At 48.9% G+C, this 22,316-nt stretch overlaps 1 protein-coding gene across 1 annotated transcript; it reads left to right on the top strand.

The window, feature by feature from the left end:
- The first annotated feature begins 1,309 nt into the window (after positions 1-1,309).
- Idh2 (isocitrate dehydrogenase (NADP(+)) 2) lies at positions 1,310-20,646 on the top strand. The gene is made up of 11 exons (NM_001014161.1): positions 1,310-1,453; positions 11,945-12,036; positions 14,523-14,688; positions 16,270-16,430; positions 16,513-16,656; positions 17,140-17,276; positions 17,450-17,601; positions 19,329-19,441; positions 19,568-19,665; positions 19,753-19,845; positions 20,275-20,646. Exons 1-11 carry the CDS (start codon positions 1,339-1,341, stop codon positions 20,360-20,362), a joined length of 1,359 nt encoding a protein of 452 aa, NP_001014183.1. The 5' UTR covers positions 1,310-1,338; the 3' UTR covers positions 20,363-20,646.
- Positions 20,647-22,316: the final 1,670 nt, after the last annotated feature.

The raw sequence follows: 22,316 nt of genomic DNA, 5'->3' as shown, positions 1-22,316 counted from the left end.
GGCATGAAAGCCGAAGTCAGCAGCCTCTGCGGTCTTTACCAGTGTTTATACAAGACATTTGGGAATCCAGTAACAGGACTCAGGCTGTTCAGGAACATGTTGCCACAAGTTAGGCTTTCCTATTCCTTTCCTCAGACCTTGGAGGGATGGACCCATATGTCTCTGACTTACAGATACTCCCTATACTGGATCCCAGACACACATCTGTGGCTCGGACCAATTGAGACACCCAGAGGGAAGCTTTGATGTTAGCAGTTCAGAGGCCACTTTTCTGGCCCAGCTCCACCTGGCAATGCTGATCATGAAGCTGGGGTGGGAGACTGGGAGCACAGGGCAGAAAGGTTGCTCTCCTTTGCAGTAAATGGGTGTGACTGGGAGAGCTGGCATGGGTTTGTTAGATTTGATACACGAAACCCAGCCTTCAGTGAGCCCTACTTCAAGAAAATGGGCAGTGATTGATTTAGCTTGTATGTGCCAGGGTTTGCCATACAAACAGGCAAACTAGGAGTTGTTGGGCGGTGGTGGCTAGATCTTTGCCTAGGATATAGGAGACACGGGCTTTCCTTCAGGGCTACATAACTAGTAACACAGAATGTAATTAACTTGGGCAGTAGTTGTGCTGTGAAGGATGAACATACCCCAAACCTTTACATACATAATGTCACCAAAGTCTCCTGGCAGGCACTCTTATGCCTAGGGGAGACAGATTCGGCCATGATGAAGGACTTTGGGACTAGAAGTTTGGTTTAGTCAGGAGCAGAAGGATTTCCATCTTTTGTTTTTGCTGCAGGGTTTCATGTAGCCCAGGCTGTCCTAGAACTTGGTATATAGCTGAACTTCTTATTCTTTTGCCTCCAACATATTCAGCATTTCAACTCTCGATCCTAGTTAGTCCACCCAACTAGACGCTACCTGGGGGAGACCCAAGGTGTCATGTATTTGTCAATTGGCTTGATGAAATCGCCTCGGGTCGGTGGGTCAGCTAAACGCACAGGGCGCAAGGGATTAAGGCGACGTTTCCGCCGCTGACATTCTTATAGAAGCGTGAGTCTTGCAGCCATAAGCTCCCGCGGCCGATGGGTCTTACTGCTGCTTTGAGGATGTATAGAGGATCCCAGAAAGCGCGGGCTCAGCGTTGGGGCCGCCCGGGCTCTGGAACAGGCCCAAGGCTGTCGGGCAGGCTCCTGTCCCGGCCGTGGACCCGCCTTCTCCCGGGTGAGACCCAATGGGGCGGCGGGTTCTGCAGCTCCGCCCCGGTTGGGTCCCAGCCACCAAGGCCAGCCGAGTCCCCACCGCACAGCCCGGTGCAGCGGCGCGCTCGGACCTCGTGTGCTCGGGATGGCCGGCTATCTGCGGGCCGTGAGCTCGCTCTGCAGAGCCTCGGGCTCAACACGGACCTGGGCACCGGCTGCACTGAATGTCCCCAGCTGGCCGGAGCAGCCGCGGCGCCACTGTGAGTGTCGCACTGGGGGGACGGGGGGGGGCGCGGGCGCGCGCGCAGCGCTGCGACGTGGCGACGTCCCGGGAGGGGGACCCTGGAGCGTTACTCGCGACGTGCCGGCGGTCGGGGAACGGCGGCGTGCGGGTTACAAAGGACCGGGAGGTGGCCTTACTCCGGGCTCCCGCGCTTGTGGCTCCTGGGCCGCTGCAGGCGTAGGGATGGGGACGTAGGGGGATAGTGGCAGCTGGTGACTTGGGGCAGGATTGCTGGGTCTTATCAGGGTTCTCCAGGTACTCCGGAGAAGCATTTTTAGGGGTACCTGGACCCAGGGTGGGGTATCACGACTGCCCTGCGCCTTTGGAAGGGACAAGCGACCAAGAAGTGCTGGAGCTGTCTGTTGTTGCCCTAGGCAGGGGAGGGTCACCTCGCGCTCCAGGCTCAGACAAAGGCGAGGAGGAGAGGCCTCCACTTCCCCTTCTCTCCAATCCCCGCGTACTCTGGTCCCTCCTCTTCTACAGGCCCACGTCAGCTATTTTTGGAACCTTTACTCGACAGCTGGAGGAATGTCCTTCTATTTTTCCCGCTTTGCTTAGCTGCCACTCCCCCACCCTTCGCTGCTCAGGAGGCTCAGTCTGGGCCCTCTCCTGGTCTTTCTTGCTGGGCCGACCACGAGCTGCTTGTGAGTGGGACCTGCTTGGCATACAAGCTCTGGAGAGCTGGCACTGCACGCATGTTGTCATTTTTCTGCAGTCAGTCGTTCCCATGAGATCTGTGTTGCCTTCAGCTTGCTTATTTAGATGTGAAGGCTCAACTCGGGACAAAATAAGCAGGGTTTAGAGTCTCCATTGCTAATAGTCTGCCCAGCCTGGCATGTGGGCATCTTTCATAGCCTGGCACTTCAGCGCCTTGCTACAAAAGGCAGGGAACAATGTAGAGCACTTGGTGGCCTCTTTTGATGCCTGTTGCCACGGAAATTCTACCCTGACCTGGCCCAAAGCCAGAGGAATGAGAAGAAGGGGGTGGGTTTGGCTATGGGGTTTGTTCTGGCTGGAGTGGTAATCGTTAACTCACTGTGGAAGCAGCTGACCGGAGCTGGGGGGCAGGAGGAGGGAGAAGGCGGGGCCCTTGACCCTCCCCTTTGCCAAGGAGAAAGGGACATTTCTGCCTTTGTGCTTCTGGGATTTGCTTCTAAGCTCTGAGGCCCAGTCAAATGCCTCAGGTCTTCAAGACACCGATATGGCAGCTCTGCAGCAAAATAAATAGAAGTTAAAGGCACCCAGGGCTTTTTTCTTTTTTATCTTTTCTCTTTTTTGGGGGTGGGGAAGTCTGGTAAAATGGTAATGGTAATACCAAAACAAACAAACAAACAAACAAACAAACTACCTTAAGGCTCCTTTGACATCCTGAATTTGGATACATGGTTTGTTTATTTTGGTTTATTGAGGCAGGGTTCTCTGTGTAGCCCTGGCTGTCCTGGAACTCGCTCTGCAGACCAGGCTGGTCCAAACTCAGCAATCCACCTGCCTCTGCTTCCCAAGTCTGGGATTAAAGGAACGGACCCCCCCCCCCAATATGGATACATATTTAAAAAAGCAGTCAGTGGAAGGTCCTTCCCAAAGGTCTCCAAGTGGGGAGGTGATTCAAACCAAACCAAGCCAACCAACCAACCAAGACCATCCAGTGTCTTTGCTGTCCCTTGGTTCCCACTTGCAACCTCCAGCATCTGCATAACTTAGACCTTGGCAAGAGATGCAGCTTCTCCAGGGGACAGAGCATTTACTTAGACTACCTTTATTGTACTCCTGGTTAGAAACTTTGTCATTTCCTCACCTTAACTTTTTAGACATGTACTTAAATTTGTTTATTTTTATTTAACTTGTGTGCCACCTGTGACCCTATTTGCCCACAGAGGCTAAAAGAGGGCACTGGACTCCCTGGAACTGCACTTACAGATGGCTGTGAGAGGCCGGCCATGTGTGTGCTGGGAATTGAACGTGGGTCCTCAGCAAGAACAGGAAGTGCTCTTAACTGCTGAGTCATCTCTCCAGCCTCATATTTAGGTGTTCATGGTGGCTGGGCCAGGAAGGTACACTGCCAGTCTTGTACTCTTGGAGGGGACAAATAATCCCAGTGTCTAAGAGCAAAGAATAAATTATTCAATGGTTGATCATCAGTATTTTTTTTAACTTTTAAAACTTTCTTATTTATTATGTATGTGTGAGAGAGACAAGTATGTTCTCTCTCTCTCTCTCTCTCTCTCTCTCTCTCTCTCTTTGTGTGCGTGTGTGTCTGTGTGTCTCTGTGTGTGTCTCTGTGTGTGTGTACTTACTACAGTACATGTGTGGAGATCAGAGGACTACCTTGTGGAGGTGGCCTTTCCCACCGTCCCATAGGCCCTTCATCAAGTTCTGCAGACCCAGGAGTTAGTCCTTACTTGCTCCCCATGAGCTGTATCAAGCACAGCAGATAAATCCCCAGCTGCTCATCCCCAGAACAGCTCCTCCCTCAGAGCTGGTTTGGGTGCTTGTGCTAGACCTAGAACAGGGTTTTTCAATCTGTGGGTTGTGACCTCTTAGGGGTTGCATATCAGATAAGTTACATTATGATCCATAATGGTTAACAAACTTACAGATATGAAGTAGCAAGAAAAATAATCTAAGCACAACCTGAGGAACTGCATTAAAGGGTCACAGTATTAGGAAGGTTGAGAGCGGCTGCTGTAGAACGACTTGGCTGCCCCGATTTTTCCACCCTTAGCTGAGGCCTCTTGGGCTCATTCTACCCTCTTCTTTGATAGACTCCGGGCACAGCTCCTTGTTGTATAAAGTCGGGATCTGTGGTTTGCTTTGGAGTCTATACCAGGTAAAATGTGTCAGGGTCTCACATATGGCGAGCAAGTGCTGTTTGATAAGTTTGCAGCCCCCTGGCTTTTTCTAAACTTTGTTTCAAGCTGGTCTTCCTAAATTGTTCTGATTAGCTTTAAGATGTGTGATCCTCCTGCCTCTACTTTCTTAGTAGGTAGTCTTACAGGCATGTATCCTCACACCTGGGTGTACCCCTCTCCCCTACCCAGAGACTCACGGATGCAAGCTAGCTATGCAAGCATTCAGTCACTGAATCACACCTCCAGCCCGGATGAGAAATACTCATCTAGTCTGTGAGCTGCTCTGGGCATGGTGCCCATCACATGCGAGAGATCTTTGCTTATGTGTGGCAATGGCCCTGGGTAGCAGGAATGGAGGGAACACGTTCATCAAAATAGGAAGTGAGCCAGGTAGCCCTGGTGGACATTTACCCTTCCCCTATGACTTTGGCACGTTTTCTTCCTTTTGGGAATCCATGCAGGATGTAGGAGACAGAGCTGGGAATAGGCATGGGGAAGAGTTCTGCCTTTGGGCCTTAATTCTAATGGGGAGGGTACTGACATTTAACAAGGTAGTTAGCCAATGTGACGCATAGTAATGGGCTAAGGATAGGGTCAGAAAGAGGCACAGTGGGCAAAGGCACTTGCTGCCAAGCCCAGTGACAGTTTGATCCCCAGGACCCACATGGTGGAAGGAAAGAACAGATTCCTACAAGTTGTCCTTTGACCTTCAAAGGTTCTCTATGGAGCGCTTGTGCACACAGGTGAGTAGCTGCAGTAAATATTGAAAAAGCTAAGAAGAAGAAATAAAGAGGGTACAAGGTGTATGGGAATGGGGCAGACAGGAACGACCTGAGTGAAGCCAACCTGAGAGGAAGCTAATTCTTTAGATACCAGCGGAGGAAGAGGCCTGCAGGAGCCAAGGCTGCTTGTACTGTGTGCTGAGGTCTGTGGCTGTACAGATTTTTTTTTTTTTTTTTGAGCTGGGGACCGAACCCAGGGCTTTGCGCTTCCTAGGTAAGCACTCTACCACTGAGCTAAATCCCCAGCCCCAGATTTTTTTTTTTTTTAAGAGAACACATTCATGTAACTTAGAGTCTATTACTAAGACTGTCCTATTTCATTAGTTATTGTTAAGCACCAACTATGCCTGATTTGTAGGGTAAGCTTTATCATAGCATGTCTGCTCTGGAGAAAGTACAATACACACTGAGACAGTATGGAGCTAGCCACGGTTCCAGGTGTCCAAGGTGGATACTGGAGTCTATTCCTTATGAAGACGGCAGGGGAGGGTGGGGGTCACAATCTCTGCCTTCATTTGCATTTTCTCAGTAGGACAGGGGCATGGGCCTGAGGGCTTCATTCTGCACCAGCTTTTTTTCTACTGCTGATGCTATCTTTTAGTATGTCCCATCTTAGGAAGCTCCCTCTCTGGCTGGGTGGTGCAGCCTGCTGTATGGACTGAGTTCCAGGACGGCCATACTACACAGAGAAATGCTGTCTCAGAAAACAAAAACAAAAACAAACAAACAAATAAATAGAGGAGAGAGAGAGAGAGAGAGAGAGAGAGAGAGAGATCCCTCTCTGAGAATCCTGGTGGGGGACAGTTTCAGTTTTCAGAGGTTTCAGTTTCATGGTCTTACAGTCTTACACTTATGGTCACATGTTCCCCAGGCTAGCTTTGAACTTCCTAGTTGCTGAGGATAGCCTTGAGTTTCTGATTCCTCTGCCCCCGCCCTCCTGAATGTTGAGATTATAAATGTGTCCACATGCTCAGTCTTTGCAGTGCTGAGACTGTGTATGCTAGGCAAGCCCTCTGAGTCACACCCCCAGCTCTCCTCCCTTTTAGTCTGGTGCTGACAGTCAAATAGGGCTTTGAACTGGAGGACATGTGCTTACCACCTGGGATACACCCTCAACTTGTGGGCCATTTTTGAGGACTTTGATTTTGATTTAGAGTGAAAAAGGAAGTTCTAGAGGATTTCACAAGGTATATTACGGTCAGATTTATGCTTAATCTATTTTTTGTTTCAAAAATTAAGATTTTTATTTAATTTTACTTAAAATTGTTTTTCTTTGCGGGGAGTTGGTGTTACACACCTTTAATTCCATCACTCAGGAGGCAGAGGCAAGCAGATCTCTGTGAGTTTAAGGTCTGCAGAGTTCCAGGGCAGCCAGAGTTATGCAGAGAAAACACACACACACACACACACACACACACACACACACAAATACACACACACTATATGAGTGCTTGCCTGTATGTGCATTATGAATGACTGGTGTCTGTGGAGGCCACACGAAGGGGTCAGATCCTCTGGAACTGGACTTACAGATGGTTGTGAGCTACCATATGGGTGCTGGGAATCAGGCCCAGATTCTCTGCCAGAGCACCCAACTGCTGAGCCATCTCTCCAACTAATAAAGATTCATTTTTATGTGCCTGTGTGTGTGTGTGGCATGCATGTGCTGCTGATCCCTGCTAAGCCAGAATTGGGCATTGAACTCCCTGGGGCTAAAGTTCTAGGTGGTAGTGAGCTGACAGATGTGGATGCCGGGAGACAAGCTCAGGTCTTAATTTTAGAGTCCTCCCTTCAGTTGCCGTGTTTTATTTATTTATCTTTTGCAATGCTGGTCATGGAGCCTAGGCCCTTGGGAGAATCAAGCTGGCTGGACTTAGAGTTTTCAGAAAGGCTTTGGTACTGCTTCTTGTGTTTTCATGACCCTTATCTTCTTCCTCTCCCCCATGACATGGGCACACACAATGGTGTCATGGTGGAGGTCAGAGGTTAACCTTGAGTTTCATTACTCCCCTTCCACCTTATTTGAGACAGCGTCTCTTCAGGTTCTCCACTGTAAGACAGACACCTACCGCGTCTGGCTTTATTACGTTATTGGTTCTCTTGTGGTTCAAGCATGGTTTGTTTGCAAAACTAAACAACAGAAAAAGGTTTCAATTCCTGGAGACCTCGGGTGCTCTAGAGAGTGCAGGTCAAGCCTGGAACAGGGAGGCCCAGCTCTCCTTACTTCTAAGTGTCAGAGTAACTCATTCTTCAATATAGGCTGTGATCTAAGAGTGTGGGGCATGGCATTTTTATTTTGGTGAAAATATTAACCATGACAACTTTTGTTTTTCAGAATATTTTTTTTTACATTGCTTAAATGTGTGTGTGTGTGTGTGTGTGTGTGTGTGTGTGTGTGTGTGTGTGTGTGTGTGTACATGCTTGGCATAGCACCTGTGTGTAAGGACAACTCACAGGAGTTGGTTCTTTCCACCAGGTAGTTCAATCCTGAGATTGAATTTAGGTCCTTAGACTGGAGTATCTCTGGCCCTAGACTATCTTTTATTTAGTCTTTGACACTTTCTTTTTTAATTTTAACAGTATATTTAAATTTTCCGTTGACAAGTTAATCCATCTGTACAATGTATCTTGATACTTTGTTCGCTTCCTCCCGGCTTACTCCTCTCTTCAGTAGCGTTCAGTGTTGTTACTTTGTAGCCATCACCCCAGACATCTTCAGAACCTTTTCATCTTGCAAAACTGAAACTCTGTATCTATGAAACAGTCATTTCCTAGTTTCTCCTCCTTTAGCCCCTGGCTCCCTTAGCCTCTTCTCTGTGCTTCTCTGTACTGACCTGTGTTTTAGACCAGTAGTTCTCAACTCTTGACTTGAGACCCGCTTTGGTAAACTTCTCTCTACAACAGTATTTACATTACTGTTCAAAACAGCAAAATTACAGCTATAAAGTAGCAATGAAAATAATTTTACCGTTAGGAGTCACCACAGTGGGGTTGGGGATTTAGCTCAGTGGTAGAGCGCTTGCCTAGCAAGCGCAAGGCCCTGGGTTTGGTCCCCAGCTCCAAAAAAAAAAAAAAAAAAAAAAAAAAGAAAAGAAAAGAAAGAAAGAAAGAAAAAGAAAAGAAAAGAAAAGAAAAGAAAAAAGAGACGGAGTCACCACAGCATGAGGAATTGTGTTAAAGGTCTCAGTAGTAGGAAGGCTGAGGACTGCTCACTGCTCTAGGTACTGGTGTAAGAGGAATCCTACAATATTTGGTCCTGATGAGGAGATGGGGGTAGGTGACAAATGCAGGTCTCTGCGCTCTTCATGTCTCGACTTCAGGAAAACGTTGAGCATGCTCACTCTTACCCCAAGCAGCATCATGAAGTAGGTGAGGGCCTTCCACATATGAGCTGAACCTTCCTCGACATTGGCTGCCCCAGAGCCCAGCCCAGCAGCTGAGAGACACATACAACACCACCGAAGCCATCTTGGAACTATCCACATACGAATTCTTACAGGAGGTTGTGAGCTGTCTGACCTGGATACTGGGAATGAACTCAAGTCCTGTGGATGGGAAATATGTACACTTACCCTCTGAGCCATCTGTCTAGGCCTCCTCATTTACATTAAAAATTGTTTTATGTTTATGAATGTTTTACCTGCATGCACATTTTTATGTGTAGCATATGTGTGTCTGGTGCCCAAAGGAGGTCAGAAGAGGGTATCAGGTCCCCTGGGACTAGAGTTACAGACAGCTGTAAGCCATCAGATGGTGGGAGTCAAACCGAGGCCCTCTTCAACAGAAACCCAGCCATCTCTCTAGTCCCTCTCCTGATTTTTAAAAAAATAGTAGTCACTAAATGGATATTTGAAAACTACAACTACCTGGGCCTGATATGGTGATGCTGATGCCTGTGATCCCCATGTTCAGGAGGCAAGGCAGCAAAACTTTTGCATTTGAGGTCACCCTGGGATATAGAAAGAGTTAAAGGCCAACTTGAGCTACACAGTGGGACCCTGTCACCCTACCCCCAAACTAAAACCCAAATTGAACAACAACGACGACAACAACAAAAACCTACTATCTGGATGATGGTAGGGGGATTGCTTATTAACATGTGTGAGGCCTTAAGTTCAATCCACAGCATCAAGTAAGAGGGAAGAAAAGGACTTTTTAGAATTGAAGTTGTCTTAGTCAAAGGTTTATTGCTGTGAAGAAATACCATGACCCAAGGCAACTCTTATAAATGAAAGCATTTAGTTGGGGGCCAGCTTACAGTTTCAGGGACTTGGTCTATATCATCATGGTGGGAAGCATGGCAGCGGGCCGATGTGGTGCAGGAGAAGTAACTTACAGCAGTATCCTGACTGTAGGCTGATTAGTCCTGATTTGGGCTTTGAAACCTCAAAGCCCACCTCTATGGATATACTTCCTCTAACAAGGCCACGCCTACTCCAGCAAGGCCACACCTCCTAATCCTTCTCAAATAGCGCCACTTCCTGATGACTCAGTTTTCAAATATGTGAGCCTATGGGAGCCATTTTTATTCAAACCATCAAAGGGGTGTAGTCTAGTGTATGAGAGTTTGGCGTGAATATGCAAAGCTCCAGGTTCAGTTTTTAGTATGGGGGGGGGGACATCAATTTCTAAGGCAAAGCAAGAGGGCCTAGCTGGTGTGGGCTCAGAGACGCTAGCTCTGGGGTTGGGGATTTAGCTCAGTGGTAGAGCGCTTGTCTAGGAAGCGCAAGGCCCTGGGTTCGGTCCCCAGCTCCGAAAAAAAGAACCAAAAAAAAAAGAGAGACGCTAGCTCTTCTGGGAAGCCCGAGTATCCTTGGAGTCTGACAGCAGTGTTGGCTCCATTACCTGTTTTTTCCATCTCCTCCTTGTCCTCCTCCACCTCTCTTCCCCTCCCTCCCTGGGTGGTTTCAGATCTTAATATCTCAGTGTCAACAAAGCTTAGTTCGCACCAGGTTGCCATGTGAATAAATAGGCCCTGTGTTTTCTAATTCCATGAACACAGCCATGTGATCGTGACTTTGCTCTCCTTACCCTCCACAAGGGGGTTTGGAACTCATATGCTGCTGGCATAGGGCTGTGTTTATCTGTTGATGAGGTTGAGACCCTAAGAACTGGCTAGTGTCATAGGTTTAAAAAAATCTGACAAGCGGTCCTTAGATTAACTCTCAGTAGAGTCTTCTAGAAACTAGGCAAATTCTGTCCAGCAGACTGTTTCCAGCCCTTCTTACTTAAGCTCTAGCCCAAAGTGAAACTCTGTAGCTCGGGATGAAGATCCCTGTGGCATCTTGGGTATGTTAATGAGCCAGCTACATCTGCCTTTAGTTCCCAGGAGGGAGCCAGTTCACATCTGTGCTTTTGACTTCTTGGCATCTGACCCATGAGGACAAAGGTACACTGAACAGGGGACCTGGATTCTGACTTTCTTGCCTTTGACATCAACTGCACTCCTTAGCTCTGCTGTTTCTCCCTTAATGATCTCTCAGAGTGTCTGTCAGTCTGTCTGTCTCTCTGTCTCCCATCTATCTCTGTGTGTCTCTGTCTCATACAATCATTTGCATGCCTTTGAAGTGAGCTGGTTTGCTAACTGTATATGAGCTATGGTTGGGCTGTGTGTTGTAGGGCAATGATATGTTTAAGGCCCTTCAGACTTTTCTTTTTTTTTAAAGATTCATTTATTATTTATATGAGTATACTTTAGCTGTCTTCAGACACACCAGAAGAGGGCATCGGATCCCATTACAGATGGTTGTGAGCCACCATGTGGTTGCTGGGAATTGAACTCAGGACCTCTAGAAGAGCAGTCAGTGCTCTTAACCTCTGAGCCATCTCTCCAGCCCCAGACTTTTCTTTTCTTTCTTCTTTCCAGACAAACTTTCAGGTATCCCAGGTTGGCCTCAAATTTACCTTGAATTTACCTTCTTCTCCTGGGTGCTGGGATTGCTGGCACTTGCCGCCACACTCAGTTTTTGGAATGTTAAGGATTAAGCCCATGTATGCTAAAAAGGCATTTTATCAACTGAGTTGCCCCACACTAACTTGTTGAGGTTCTTTAAGATATTTTTAAGGAACTGGAGAGATGTTCAGCAGTTAGGAGTACTTACTACAGGCAGGAAATCCCAGAATGAAGGAGGTAGAGACAGAAAGATCAGACTTTCAAGGTTATCTTTTGTTATATCAGGAGTTCAAGAGCCAGGGCTACAAGTGAGTATGTCTCAAAAAACCAACCAAACCAAAACAAACAAAACAAACCAGAGAATCAACCAAACAAACAACAAATAAACAAGATGGCACTGGGACACTTCCCTTGGGGTTGTTTTGCAATATATGGTGACTGTAATAATAAGGGGGCTTGTACTGTTGTCAGGCACGTGTTGGGCTCTTGCTGGGGATCTGCACGTTTCTCTCTTGGTTTCAAGCTTTGGGGACTCTCAGCTTGCAGACAACAGTCAAACTTAGTGACTGTGAAAAGGTCACATTGGAAGGACACAGGATCACAGGGGAAAGAGAAGAGCGAAGACAGTGGAAGTGAAGAGTTTGCAGATTTCCCTGACTTGGGGCTGGACCGAGTAGGCCATCTGGCTGTGGTTCTCTCTTGGCCTATTCAGCTTCCAAGGGGAAAAGATCTGATTGGCCAGGCTGGATCCAGCCCCCTAAGCTGGGATGGGTTAGCTCTACTTGGAGGTCCTGAAAGCAGAAGAGGGAGGAGTTGCTGGATCATTGGAGTCCTTGTTGTCTTTAGTCCCCTCCTTATTGAAGTATTGAACTGGCAGGGAGGAGAAGGGCTCCTTTGGTGCTGCCCCGGAGCGGGGACGTGATATGCTTTGTGTCCAATTCTAGATGCTGAGAAGAGAATCAAGGTGGAGAAGCCGGTGGTGGAGATGGATGGCGATGAGATGACCCGGATCATCTGGCAGTTCATCAAGGAGAAGGTAGTACCCCTCCCTCAGAGGGTGGCAGGTCCCCATGGGTCTCGTGGGTCCCCGGTAGAGCGCAGCCCCGTTTCTCACTTTCTGCCCCACCTCCCTCCTGTAACAAAATTAGTGGTTGCCAGTTCTTTGTCTTTAGCCAGTGCCTGTCCTGAGCAGTCTGGGTCTTTCTCTTTCTCTGGTGCTGAAATGTGCAAGCTTTTCCAGTCTTCTTTCTTTTTCTCTTCAAAGCGTTTTATTATATTTGTGTACATGAGCGTGCACACATGGAGGTCAGAGGACTTGTCAGCTCCCCCCTTCCAAGTGAGGCCCAGGGATTAGACTCCAGTTGTCAGGCTTGGCAGTAAGTGCCTTCACCTGGAGAGCTATGTTGTCAAGCCCAGCACTTGGGAGGCAGAGGCAGGTAGATCTTTGAGTGATTGGTCTACAGAGCGAGTTCTAGGACAGCCAGGGCCACACAGGAAAACCTTATCTCAAAAACTCAAAACAAAACAAAAAAAAAGGAGGGCTGGAGAGATGGTTCAGTGGTTAAGAGCACTGACTGCTCTTCCAGAGGTCCTGAGTTCAAATCCCAGCAACCACATGGTGGCTCACAACCATCTGCAATGATATCCGATGCCCTCTTCTGGTGTGTCTGAAGAAAGTGACAGTGTACTCACATACATAGAATAAATAAATCTTTAAAAACAAAAACAAAAAAACAAAAAAAGGAGATCAATTGGCGTAGGCAAGATAGACCGGAGGGTAAAGGTGCTTGCTGACAAACCTGAGGATGTAAGTTCAATCCCTGAGACCCACACAGAGAAAGGGAAGGACAAATTACTGCAAGTTGTTTTCTGTTCTCCTTGTGCTAGCCATGGCGCAGGCACATCTACATACATGAACATGCATGCACGCGTGCACACGTGCGCACACACACACAAAATAGGGAAATAAATGTAATAAATGCGTGCGTGTGTGTGTGTGTGTGTGTGTGCGTGCGCGCGCGCGCATGGGTACAGAGGTCAGAAGATGGTATTTGGTGATCATTCACTCTCCAGTAGTTCACTGAGGTCGTTTCTCTTGGAACTCGGAGCTTGAAGCTTGTGCTTTCTCTGGAAGCCGGCAAGCCCTAGCAGGCACACACCCTCCCCTCCCACACACTCCGCCCCCTGTCTCTCTCTCAGATACAAGCATATACAAGATGGCCTGCTTATTTTGGTTGCTGGAGTCCAAACAGCTCCTCATGGTTTTGCAACAAGTGCTCCTAACCCTGAGCCATCACTTCAGCTTTTGTTTTTTTTTAATTGAAAAGTTATTTCAGATTTGTTTCTTTTATGGGTATAAATATTTTGTCTGCCTGTACGTGTGGACACCACATGTGTGCCTGGTGCCTTCCACATAGGTCAGAAGAAGGTGTCAGTTTCCATGGAGCTGAAGTTATGGGTGGTTGTGAGTTACCATGTGCGTGCTGGGATCTGAAGACCCTGTGTCTTTTACAAGAGAAACAAGAGCTCATATCCCCTGAACTACCTTTCCAGCCCCTGTACCTTCTTTAATTTAATTAGTGTTTTGTTTTGTTTGCCAAAGTCTCACTCTGTAGCCCGAACTGCCCTCAAACTCACAGTGCTCCTCCGCTTCAGACTTCTGAATGCAGCAACCACACAGCATGTGCTACCATGCCTCGCTGTGAGACGGGCTTTTTTGTTTGTTGAATTGGTTGGTTTTGGTTTTCTGTTTGTTTTTTGAAAGGGTTTCCCTGTGTAGCCCTGGCTGTCCTGGAACTCACTCTGTAGACCAGGCTGCTCTCAAACTCATATAGAGATCGTTCTGCCTCTGCCTTCCCAGTGCTGGGATTAAAGGTGTGAGCCACCACCACCTAGCTTTTTTTTTTTTTTTTTTTTTCTCATAATATTTTAGCAGGGCTGGAGAGATGGCGCAGCATTTGTTCTTGCAGAAGACCCAGGTTCAATTCCCAGCACCCACTGTCCAATACACTCTTCTCTCTTCACAGGGACCAGGCATGCATATGCACAGTCATACATGTAAGCAAAACAGACATACATGCAGTGGTGCATGTCTTTAATCCCAGCATTCACACGGCAGAGGCAGGTGGATGCCTTTGAGTTCCAGGACAACCAAGACTATATAGTGAGAACCCTCTCAACAACAGCAACAGCAACAAAGATTTATTTTTATTATGTGTGTGTGTGTGTGTGCACATGTGTGTGCACATGTGTGTGCACATGTGTATGCACATGTGGGCGCCAGTTCCCACAGTGGCCAGAGGTGGCAGCTTCTCTGGAGCTGAAGTTACAATTGGTCACCTGATGTAGGTTCTAGGGATTGAACTTAGGCCCTCGGCAGGAGCGGTATACTTAACTCCTAGCCATCTCTCCAGTCAGAGACAGAGTCATAACCGTGTAGCCCCAGGCTGTCACCTTGTCTGGCCACAGCATCCTGTCCAAGTCAATTGTCTGGCCTTACTTTACTCCGGCTTTCTTCTCTAGCTCATCCTGCCTCACGTGGATGTCCAGCTCAAGTATTTTGACCTTGGGCTTCCAAACCGTGACCAGACCAATGACCAGGTCACCATCGACTCTGCGCTGGCCACTCAGAAGTACAGTGTGGCTGTTAAGTGTGCTACAATCACCCCCGATGAGGCCCGTGTGGAAGGTAGGAAGTGTGGCGGGGTCTCAGAGCCCGGGAGGGTCATAGGCTATAACACTTAGATGGAAGCAATTGGCTGTGTCACTCATTACCAGACCGGGAGATGGGAGCTTCCAGAGCTGAGCTTCTTCCCTGAGGCTGAAGGGGGAGACTGAGAGTCAGTCCAGTCTGCTCAGAAAGCCTGATGTACAGCAGGGCCTCAGGTCACTATGATGTGCCTTGGGGAGGTGCGATGAGGGATCAGCCTCATTCTCATGGTCAGGCCAGACTTTCAAGTCTGCTAGAAGCAGGAAGGAGGTCCTTGCTGTGCTGTATGGCTTACACCAGCCAGAGGCATCAGCAATTACAGGGAGAGACAGTACTGCCACAGTACTGCTACTCTCATGTGAAGGGATTTCACAGCCTGGCCTTCTGGCCTCTTGGCCTGTTTGGTAGGCTGGTATATGGAGGCTGGGCAGAAGCCCGGGGAGGGTGGGCGTCAGTGATGCCGTAATGGTGGCTAAAGGTTAAACTTGCCTTCCCTGGAACTGTCAGCGTCTTCTGAAGACACCCTCTCTTTTGAAGTGTGGCTGCTTGATTACCCCCACTGCACATGAATGTGCTTTAGGGCATTTCCTTCCTGATTTCTGCAGTCTGAGGAAGCTAGTGATGGGCTGGAAGGATGGCTCAGTGGTTAAGAGCACTCACTGCTCTTCCAGAGGTCCAGAGTTCAAATCCCAGCAACCACATGGTGGCTCACAACCATCTGTAATGGGATCCGATGCCCTCTTCTGGTGTGTCTGAAGACAGCCTCAATATATACTTATAAAATAAATAAATATTAAAAAAAAAAAAAGGAGGAAGCTAGAGACAAACCTTCCAGTTACTCTTCGGAGCTCAGGGACAGAGCACTTGCCTAGCATGCTACAAGGCCCCGGGCTCAATCCCCAGCCCTGCAAACCGGTAACAAAGGGAAACCCAGGAAAGGGCAGTCTTCAGACCAGCTGTCTATAGCCCACTGGGTCAATTTTAGTCCTGAGCTCATTTCTTTGACAAATGCCAGGCAAGCCCTGTGTCACTGGGCTACATCTCCAGTCCAGTGCTGGGGTTTACAGCTCATTCTCTTATGGACAAGGTCGTAGTGTCTTGGACAGGCTGGGGTGGAGGGAGGCTGCCTTTTCTCCTCACTAAACAACCTCCCTGTGGACCTAGTAATAATGGCAGCCAGGTACTGTTCTGGGCACTTTACAACTTATTTAATGACAACCCAGCATGGTTCTCATCCTTCCTACTGCTGGGACCCTTCAATAAAGTTCCTCATGTTGTGGTGACCTCCCAACCATAAAATTATTTTCGTTGCTACATCATATCTGTAATTTTGCTACTGTCGTGAATTGTAATGTCAATATCTGTGTTTTTCCGATGATCTTAGGGGACCCGTTTGAAAGGATTGTTCAACCCCCAGGTTGAGTACCACTGCCCTAGACTCTAGACTCTTCTTCTGGATGAGTCCAGGATGACTTCTGGGGCCTCTGTATGGCTTGGGATACTTTCTGGTTGAAAGGTGGGGCTGTGGTGGGTCTATCGTATGTATCCCTGTCCTCACAGAGTTCAAGCTGAAGAAAATGTGGAAGAGCCCTAACGGAACTATCCGTAACATCCTTGGGGGAACGGTCTTCAGAGAGCCAATTATCTGCAAAAATATCCCCCGCCTTGTCCCTGGCTGGACCAAGCCCATCACCATTGGCAGACACGCCCATGGCGACCAGGTAGGCCAGACTTAGAGACACAGTCTGTTGATTCATGGTCCCGACAGGAAGCCTTGGCTTAAACTGCCTCTTTTCTCTGCAGTACAAGGCCACAGATTTTGTGGTAGATCGAGCTGGCATGTTCAAGTTGGTCTTCACCCCAAAGGATGGCAGTGGTGCCAAGGAGTGGGAGGTGTATAACTTCCCTGCCGGAGGCGTTGGTATGGGGATGTACAACACCGACGAGGTAAGGCCGTTCTCCTCTCCAGCCCATCTCTATGTCTGCCTATCTTTGCTTCTGTTGGCCTCACTCTTATGCCAGGAAGAGGTAGAAAAGACCACTTGGTCTTCCTGGCACTGCCTTCTTGCACAGGCCAGGATTGGGTCACATGACTACCTTTGAGCCAATCACTGATGGCCAGGGAAGAAGGGCTCTGATTGGATAAACTGGAGACAGGCGGTCAATCAAGCCTAGTAGTAGGCTGCTTAACCAGGCCCGCACCAGCCATATAAGGTCTAATTGTGAGGTCGAGCTGTCCAAAGTGAAGTTGGCGGCAGGGGTCTGTGCTCCCAGAAGTCTGGTGGGAGAAGATTGGCCAACCATAGTATCAGGGGCAGCAGAAGTCGAGGAGTCTTATGGGGATGCTGCTGGCCCTGGCTCTGGCCCTGGGACCATGGCAGACTGGCAGTCCTCAGCCTGGGGGCCATGCTATGCCCACTCTCCCCACAGTCCATTTCGGGCTTCGCGCACAGCTGCTTCCAGTACTCTATCCAGAAGAAATGGCCGCTCTACTTGAGCACCAAGAACACCATTATGAAGGCCTATGACGGGCGTTTCAAGGACATCTTCCAGGAGATCTTTGACAAGTAACAGCCTTTGATGCTTCCTGAGGGCACCGCAGTACCCCAGCTCCCTTGCGCCATCCCTACTTGGGGAGGTTGCTTTTACAGTGTGCTTGGTTTAGCTTTGAGGTTCAGGGAGGGGCCTTTAACCTGCCAGATTCCTGTGCTCTCCCCGAGACAAGTCCTTTTGCCCCCAGGCACTATAAGACTGACTTTGACAAGAATAAGATCTGGTACGAGCATCGGCTCATTGACGACATGGTGGCTCAGGTGCTCAAGTCTTCCGGTGGCTTTGTGTGGGCCTGCAAGAACTATGACGGAGATGTACAGTCTGACATCCTGGCTCAAGGTACGCTGAACAACCATCTCTCTGCGGTCGAGGAACTATTAGTCTGTGACTGGAATGATTTTTTTTTTTTTTTTTTTTTTTTTTGAGATGGTTTCTCCGTGTAGCTCTGGCTGTCCTGGAACTCATTCTGTAGACTAGGCTGGCCTCAAACTCAGAGATCCACCTGCCTCAGCCTCCTGAGTGCTGGGATTAAAAGTGTGTACAACTACCTAGCGATTTTTTTTTTTAATTAAAAAAAGTCATTATGATTGTAAGCACAAGGGCTAAGTGAAAGAGATAGAGGCTCTGAGGAAGAAAGTAAGATGCATCCAAGATCTTCCGGAGGGCGCGCACGCGTGCGTGCGTGCGTGCGTGCGTGCGTGCGTGCGTGCGTGCGTGTGTGTGTGTGTGTGTGTGTCCGTCCATGGAGACCAGAAATTGATGTCAGGTATCTTCTATTGTGCTCCACATTACTGTTTTTTAGCATACATTTTAAAAATTACCCTTATAAGACCAAGCATGGTGGCATTATAAACAGAGGCAGTTGGATCTCTGTATTTGAGGACATAACCAGTTTTATTTAGGACAGCCAGACTTACATAACAGAACCTCTCTAACATTTTTTATGTGTTTATAATTCCTGGGGATTATATATACAGCCTCATGAAAGCTAGGCGAGCGCACTACTACTGAGCTACAACCACAGGCCTTTATTTATCTGTGCTTGTGTGTATGCCGCAGCACATGTGTGGAGGGCAGAGGGCAGAGGGCAGAGGGCAGAGGGCACCCTGAAGGAGTTGATTCTTTCTGCTGTGTGGGTCCTGGAGATTGAACTCAGGTTGTCAGGCTTGGTGGTAAGAACCTTTACCAGCCGAGCTGTCTTGTCTTCCCTCTGCCTTATTGGAGACCAGCTGACTGGGTGAGCCCAAGGGATCTGCCCATCCTTGTCCCTGTGACTGTTGTAACAGAGAAAGGAGTGCAGGCTGCTGATTCAGGTGGCTCATACCTGTATCCTCAGCCCTCAGGAGGATGAGGTAGGCAGACTTCTGTAATTTGAGGCCAGCTTAGGTTACCTGGTGAGTTCCAGGCCAAACAAAAATAAACAAGACAGAAAGATTCTTTGAGGTGGCTCAGTGGTAAAGTCGCTTGCCACTGAGATTGACAGCTTGGGTCTGATCCCCAGAACCTACATGGTGGAGAAAACAGACTCTTGCAAAGCTGTCCTCTGACCTCCATACATACACTGACACATGTGCACCATCCCCTGCACAAAATAAAAACAAACAAACAAACAAACAAACAAACACCCAGAAAACAAGACCAAGCTGGATCTTTTTTCTTATGTAAGTTCCCCACTTTTTCTTCCTCCGACCTTCACGTTCTTTGTGGGTCTGGGGGAGTTTTTCGATTCCCCAGAGTCCTTGACAACAGACTCATTCTAGCTGAAATCTGGATTTGGGGACATTTGGAAAAAAGGGGCTAACTGCAGCAGGAGGGTTGCAGAATAGCTGATGGTGGCTTATTTCTTCTTGGAATGGTCTCCTGTGGGGCTTCAGGATCGACAGCGTCAGGCTGTGGGGTCTGGAAAGGGAGCACACAGAGTTCTAGCATGGCGACAGCTGTCTGGAAGGGCTCTACTGTCTTCTCAGCTGCAATGGGCTGGCATGGGGTCTAAGGCAAAGGGTTCTTTCTGAGCTGAAGCATGGCCCTGAGGGGAGATCTGCTCCCCCCCCCCCCCCCCCCCCCAGGATTTGGCTCCCTTGGCCTGATGACATCTGTGCTGGTCTGCCCTGACGGGAAGACCATTGAAGCTGAGGCTGCTCACGGGACAGTCACCCGCCACTACCGAGAACACCAGAAGGTAAATGTGTGCACTTCAAGGTCCAAATCCCATTGGCCCTGAGGGCTGGGAGGATGAGCCTGCTCTGCAGGTCTGGAGGTACACAGCTGTATCTGGTGCTCGGCTGATCCCGTGACCTGTCCCCAGGGCCGGCCCACCAGTACCAACCCTATTGCCAGCATCTTTGCCTGGACACGGGGTCTGGAGCATCGAGGGAAGCTGGATGGGAACCAGGACCTCATCAGGTGAGCTCATGGGGAGGATTTGAACTGATATAGCCCACACAGGTCTGCCCAGCATGCCAGGGCCTCACTCTGTCGCATCTCCTGCAGGTTTGCACAGACTCTGGAGAAGGTGTGCGTGCAGACTGTGGAGAGCGGAGCTATGACCAAGGACCTGGCTGGCTGCATCCATGGCCTCAGCAAGTGTGTGCTTTGGGAAACAGGGCTTGAGACCTCAGCACGGGGGAGGAAACCGGGGGACCCCACTTAGAGTCCCTCTCATGAGTGGGTAGAGCCTCCTGGGGTCTGGGACAGGACAAATCCTAACAAATGGCTCAGGCCAAGCCTCCCTAGGCCAGGTCTGAGTTGGTCCCCGCTGGCAGTTGCTTAGTTTCTTTCCTCTTCTCCTTAAACCTTTCCCCAGCTTCTTCTACGAGGCTTATGACAGGTAGCTTTTAACTTTCTGCTGAATTTATTGTGGCCCTCTTAGCAGTGGGCTACTAGCAAACTTGGACCTGTGCCTGGTGGCATGAGAAGGCCATTCCGGTGCCTGAGGTCTGATGTGCCTTGGAAGGGCTTGGTTAATGGGCTCCAGGAGGCCTGAGTCACCCCCCCTCCATGTTCTCTTGGCAGTGTGAAGCTGAATGAGCACTTCCTGAACACCACAGACTTCCTGGACACCATTAAGAGCAACCTGGACAGAGCTCTGGGCAAGCAGTAGGGGTGGACACTACACTACCCAGCTCCAGTGGGTGCTCCGTACATGGTAGAGGGTGGGCGTTGTAGCCCCCCTCTCTGGTGGCCTTTCTAGGGGATTATTTTTTTACATATATATATATATGATGGAGATGTTTTTTAAAGCATGTGAGCAATTTCCCTCACAGTGGACACGAGGCAGGAACGGTGCGCTTTACCTCAGCCAGTCAGTGTGTTTTGCATACTGTAATTTATATTGCCCTGAGTCACGTGGTGCCATATTTAGCTACTAAAAAGCTCTTCACAAAATGGTCTTGATGTCTTTGTCCCTGAGTGAGAGGAAGTAGCTGGTAGGATGCCCCAGGGACAGGGTTAGGGTGCCTCAGGCTGTTAATAGGACAGGTAGGGGGCTGCTTTACATGAGAGGGAACAAGGCAGCCTGTGGGCCTCATGCATTCTTCACAGGCTGCCTGAGTTGCCAGACTTTTGGGGGAAGGTCCTGGCTTCCTCACAAAGTGGCCTGCAGGGTTTGTCCCTGAGCTAGAGGAGGCAGCTGGGGCCTAAGGGCAAAGGGCAGAGGCTCACATAGAATCTCCTAGGGTGACCCCTCTCTCCTTAGGGATCGTCATTCTCTGTTAGTCTAGGTACTTATTAACACGCGCACCTTTTGTAGTGCGGGAGTCTCCGACCCAGGGGGCTTTGCGCACACTGAGCAAACATTCTACCTCTGCACCCAGCCTCTTTCATCCTTGTATTTATTTAGCCGAGTGGAGGCCCCATCACCACATAGCTCTGGCTAGTTAGGAACTCACTGTATGGGTCAGGCTGGTCTCCAAGTCATGAAGGTCCCAAGGCTGGGATTAAAGGTGCTCAGGTTCCTTTGCCCTTGTTATCCGCTAGATCCCCTGGTGTCTGCTCTGCAGCCCGCTCAGATTCCCTATGTCTATGTGTATACATGTTCCCCTGTTGTATCCTCAGGTTTATACTAGGAAAGTAACGTTGAGAAGTTGCTCCAACGCCATGTATACACTCACTGTAAAAAGCACTGTCCCCATGCGGTCAGTGAGTTCTCTTTCTGCTCGTTGGCCCTGTCCAAGAGCTGTCTGCTCTCTGTATCCAGAGTTGATGCTGGGCAGTGCTGGGAATTGAGTTTAGTTAGCTAAGGCAAGCATTTTATCGTTAAGATCATCTACCTTTTTTTTCTTTTTCTTTTTTTCCGGAGCTGGGGACCGAACCCAGGGCCTTGCGCTTCCTAGGCAAGTGCTCTACCACTGAGCTAAATCCCCAACCCCTTTTTTTCTTTTTTTTAAAGACCCATGGCTTTGTGTATCCTAGACTAGCCTCAAATTTCCATATAACTAAGGATGACCTTGAACTTCTTAGCCTCCTGTCTCTACCTCTTGAACGTTGGGATTGTGGGCGTGTGTCACGATACAGTGCATTCGGTGCTGGGTGTGAAATCCAGGGTGGTCTCCCGTGTAGTAGGCAAGCACTCTACCAAACAAGCCTCATCCATAGCCCTGGCCTCGGGTTTAAAAGCCATTTCCCTACTTTATGGGGTATTTTTGCCTGTTTGCATGTCTGTGTACCACAACATGCAGGGCCCACTGAAGTCAGAAGAGGCACGGGAGCCCCCGGAATCAGCGTTAGAGACAGTTGTGAGCTGCCATGTGGGTGGTGGGAATTGAACTCAGGACCTCTGGAAGAGTAGTCGGGTGCTCTTAACTGCTGAGCCATCTCTCCAGCCCACCAACAAGTGTTCTTAACCAACTGTCTCTCATCTCTAGCTACAGGTTTTAAGTTTGCAGATCCAAGAGCGGGAGTGTTTGGGGAAAAAAAGGTCAGGGACAGCAATGCTGTAATCCCAGCACTTGGGAGGCTCGGGTAGAAAGATCAGTCACTGTGAGTTTGACTAACGTGTCTCAAAAAATAGAAAAGAGAACGAGAAACCTGAAAAGGCCAGGTGCGTGTGCACACTT

The sequence above is a fragment of the Rattus norvegicus genome, chromosome 1 (genome assembly GCF_021556685.1).
Source record: "Rattus norvegicus strain SHRSP/BbbUtx chromosome 1, alternate assembly SHRSP_T2T, whole genome shotgun sequence".
NCBI classification, from domain to species: Eukaryota; Metazoa; Chordata; class Mammalia; order Rodentia; family Muridae; genus Rattus; species Rattus norvegicus.
Note: the sequence above shows the minus strand (reverse complement) of the source record. Positions and strands in the feature narration are given on the sequence as shown.

Coding starts and splice junctions, on each gene's coding strand:
- Idh2 (NM_001014161.1), top strand. CDS start 1,339: ATGGCCGGCTATCTGCGGGCCGTGAGCTCGCTCTGCAGAGCCTCGGGC. Junction 17,602..19,328: donor GTCTGACATCCTGGCTCAAG/GTACGCTGAACA, acceptor CCCCCCCCCCAG/GATTTGGCTCCCTTGGCCTG. Junction 19,846..20,274: donor TGCATCCATGGCCTCAGCAA/GTGTGTGCTTTG, acceptor TTCTCTTGGCAG/TGTGAAGCTGAATGAGCACT.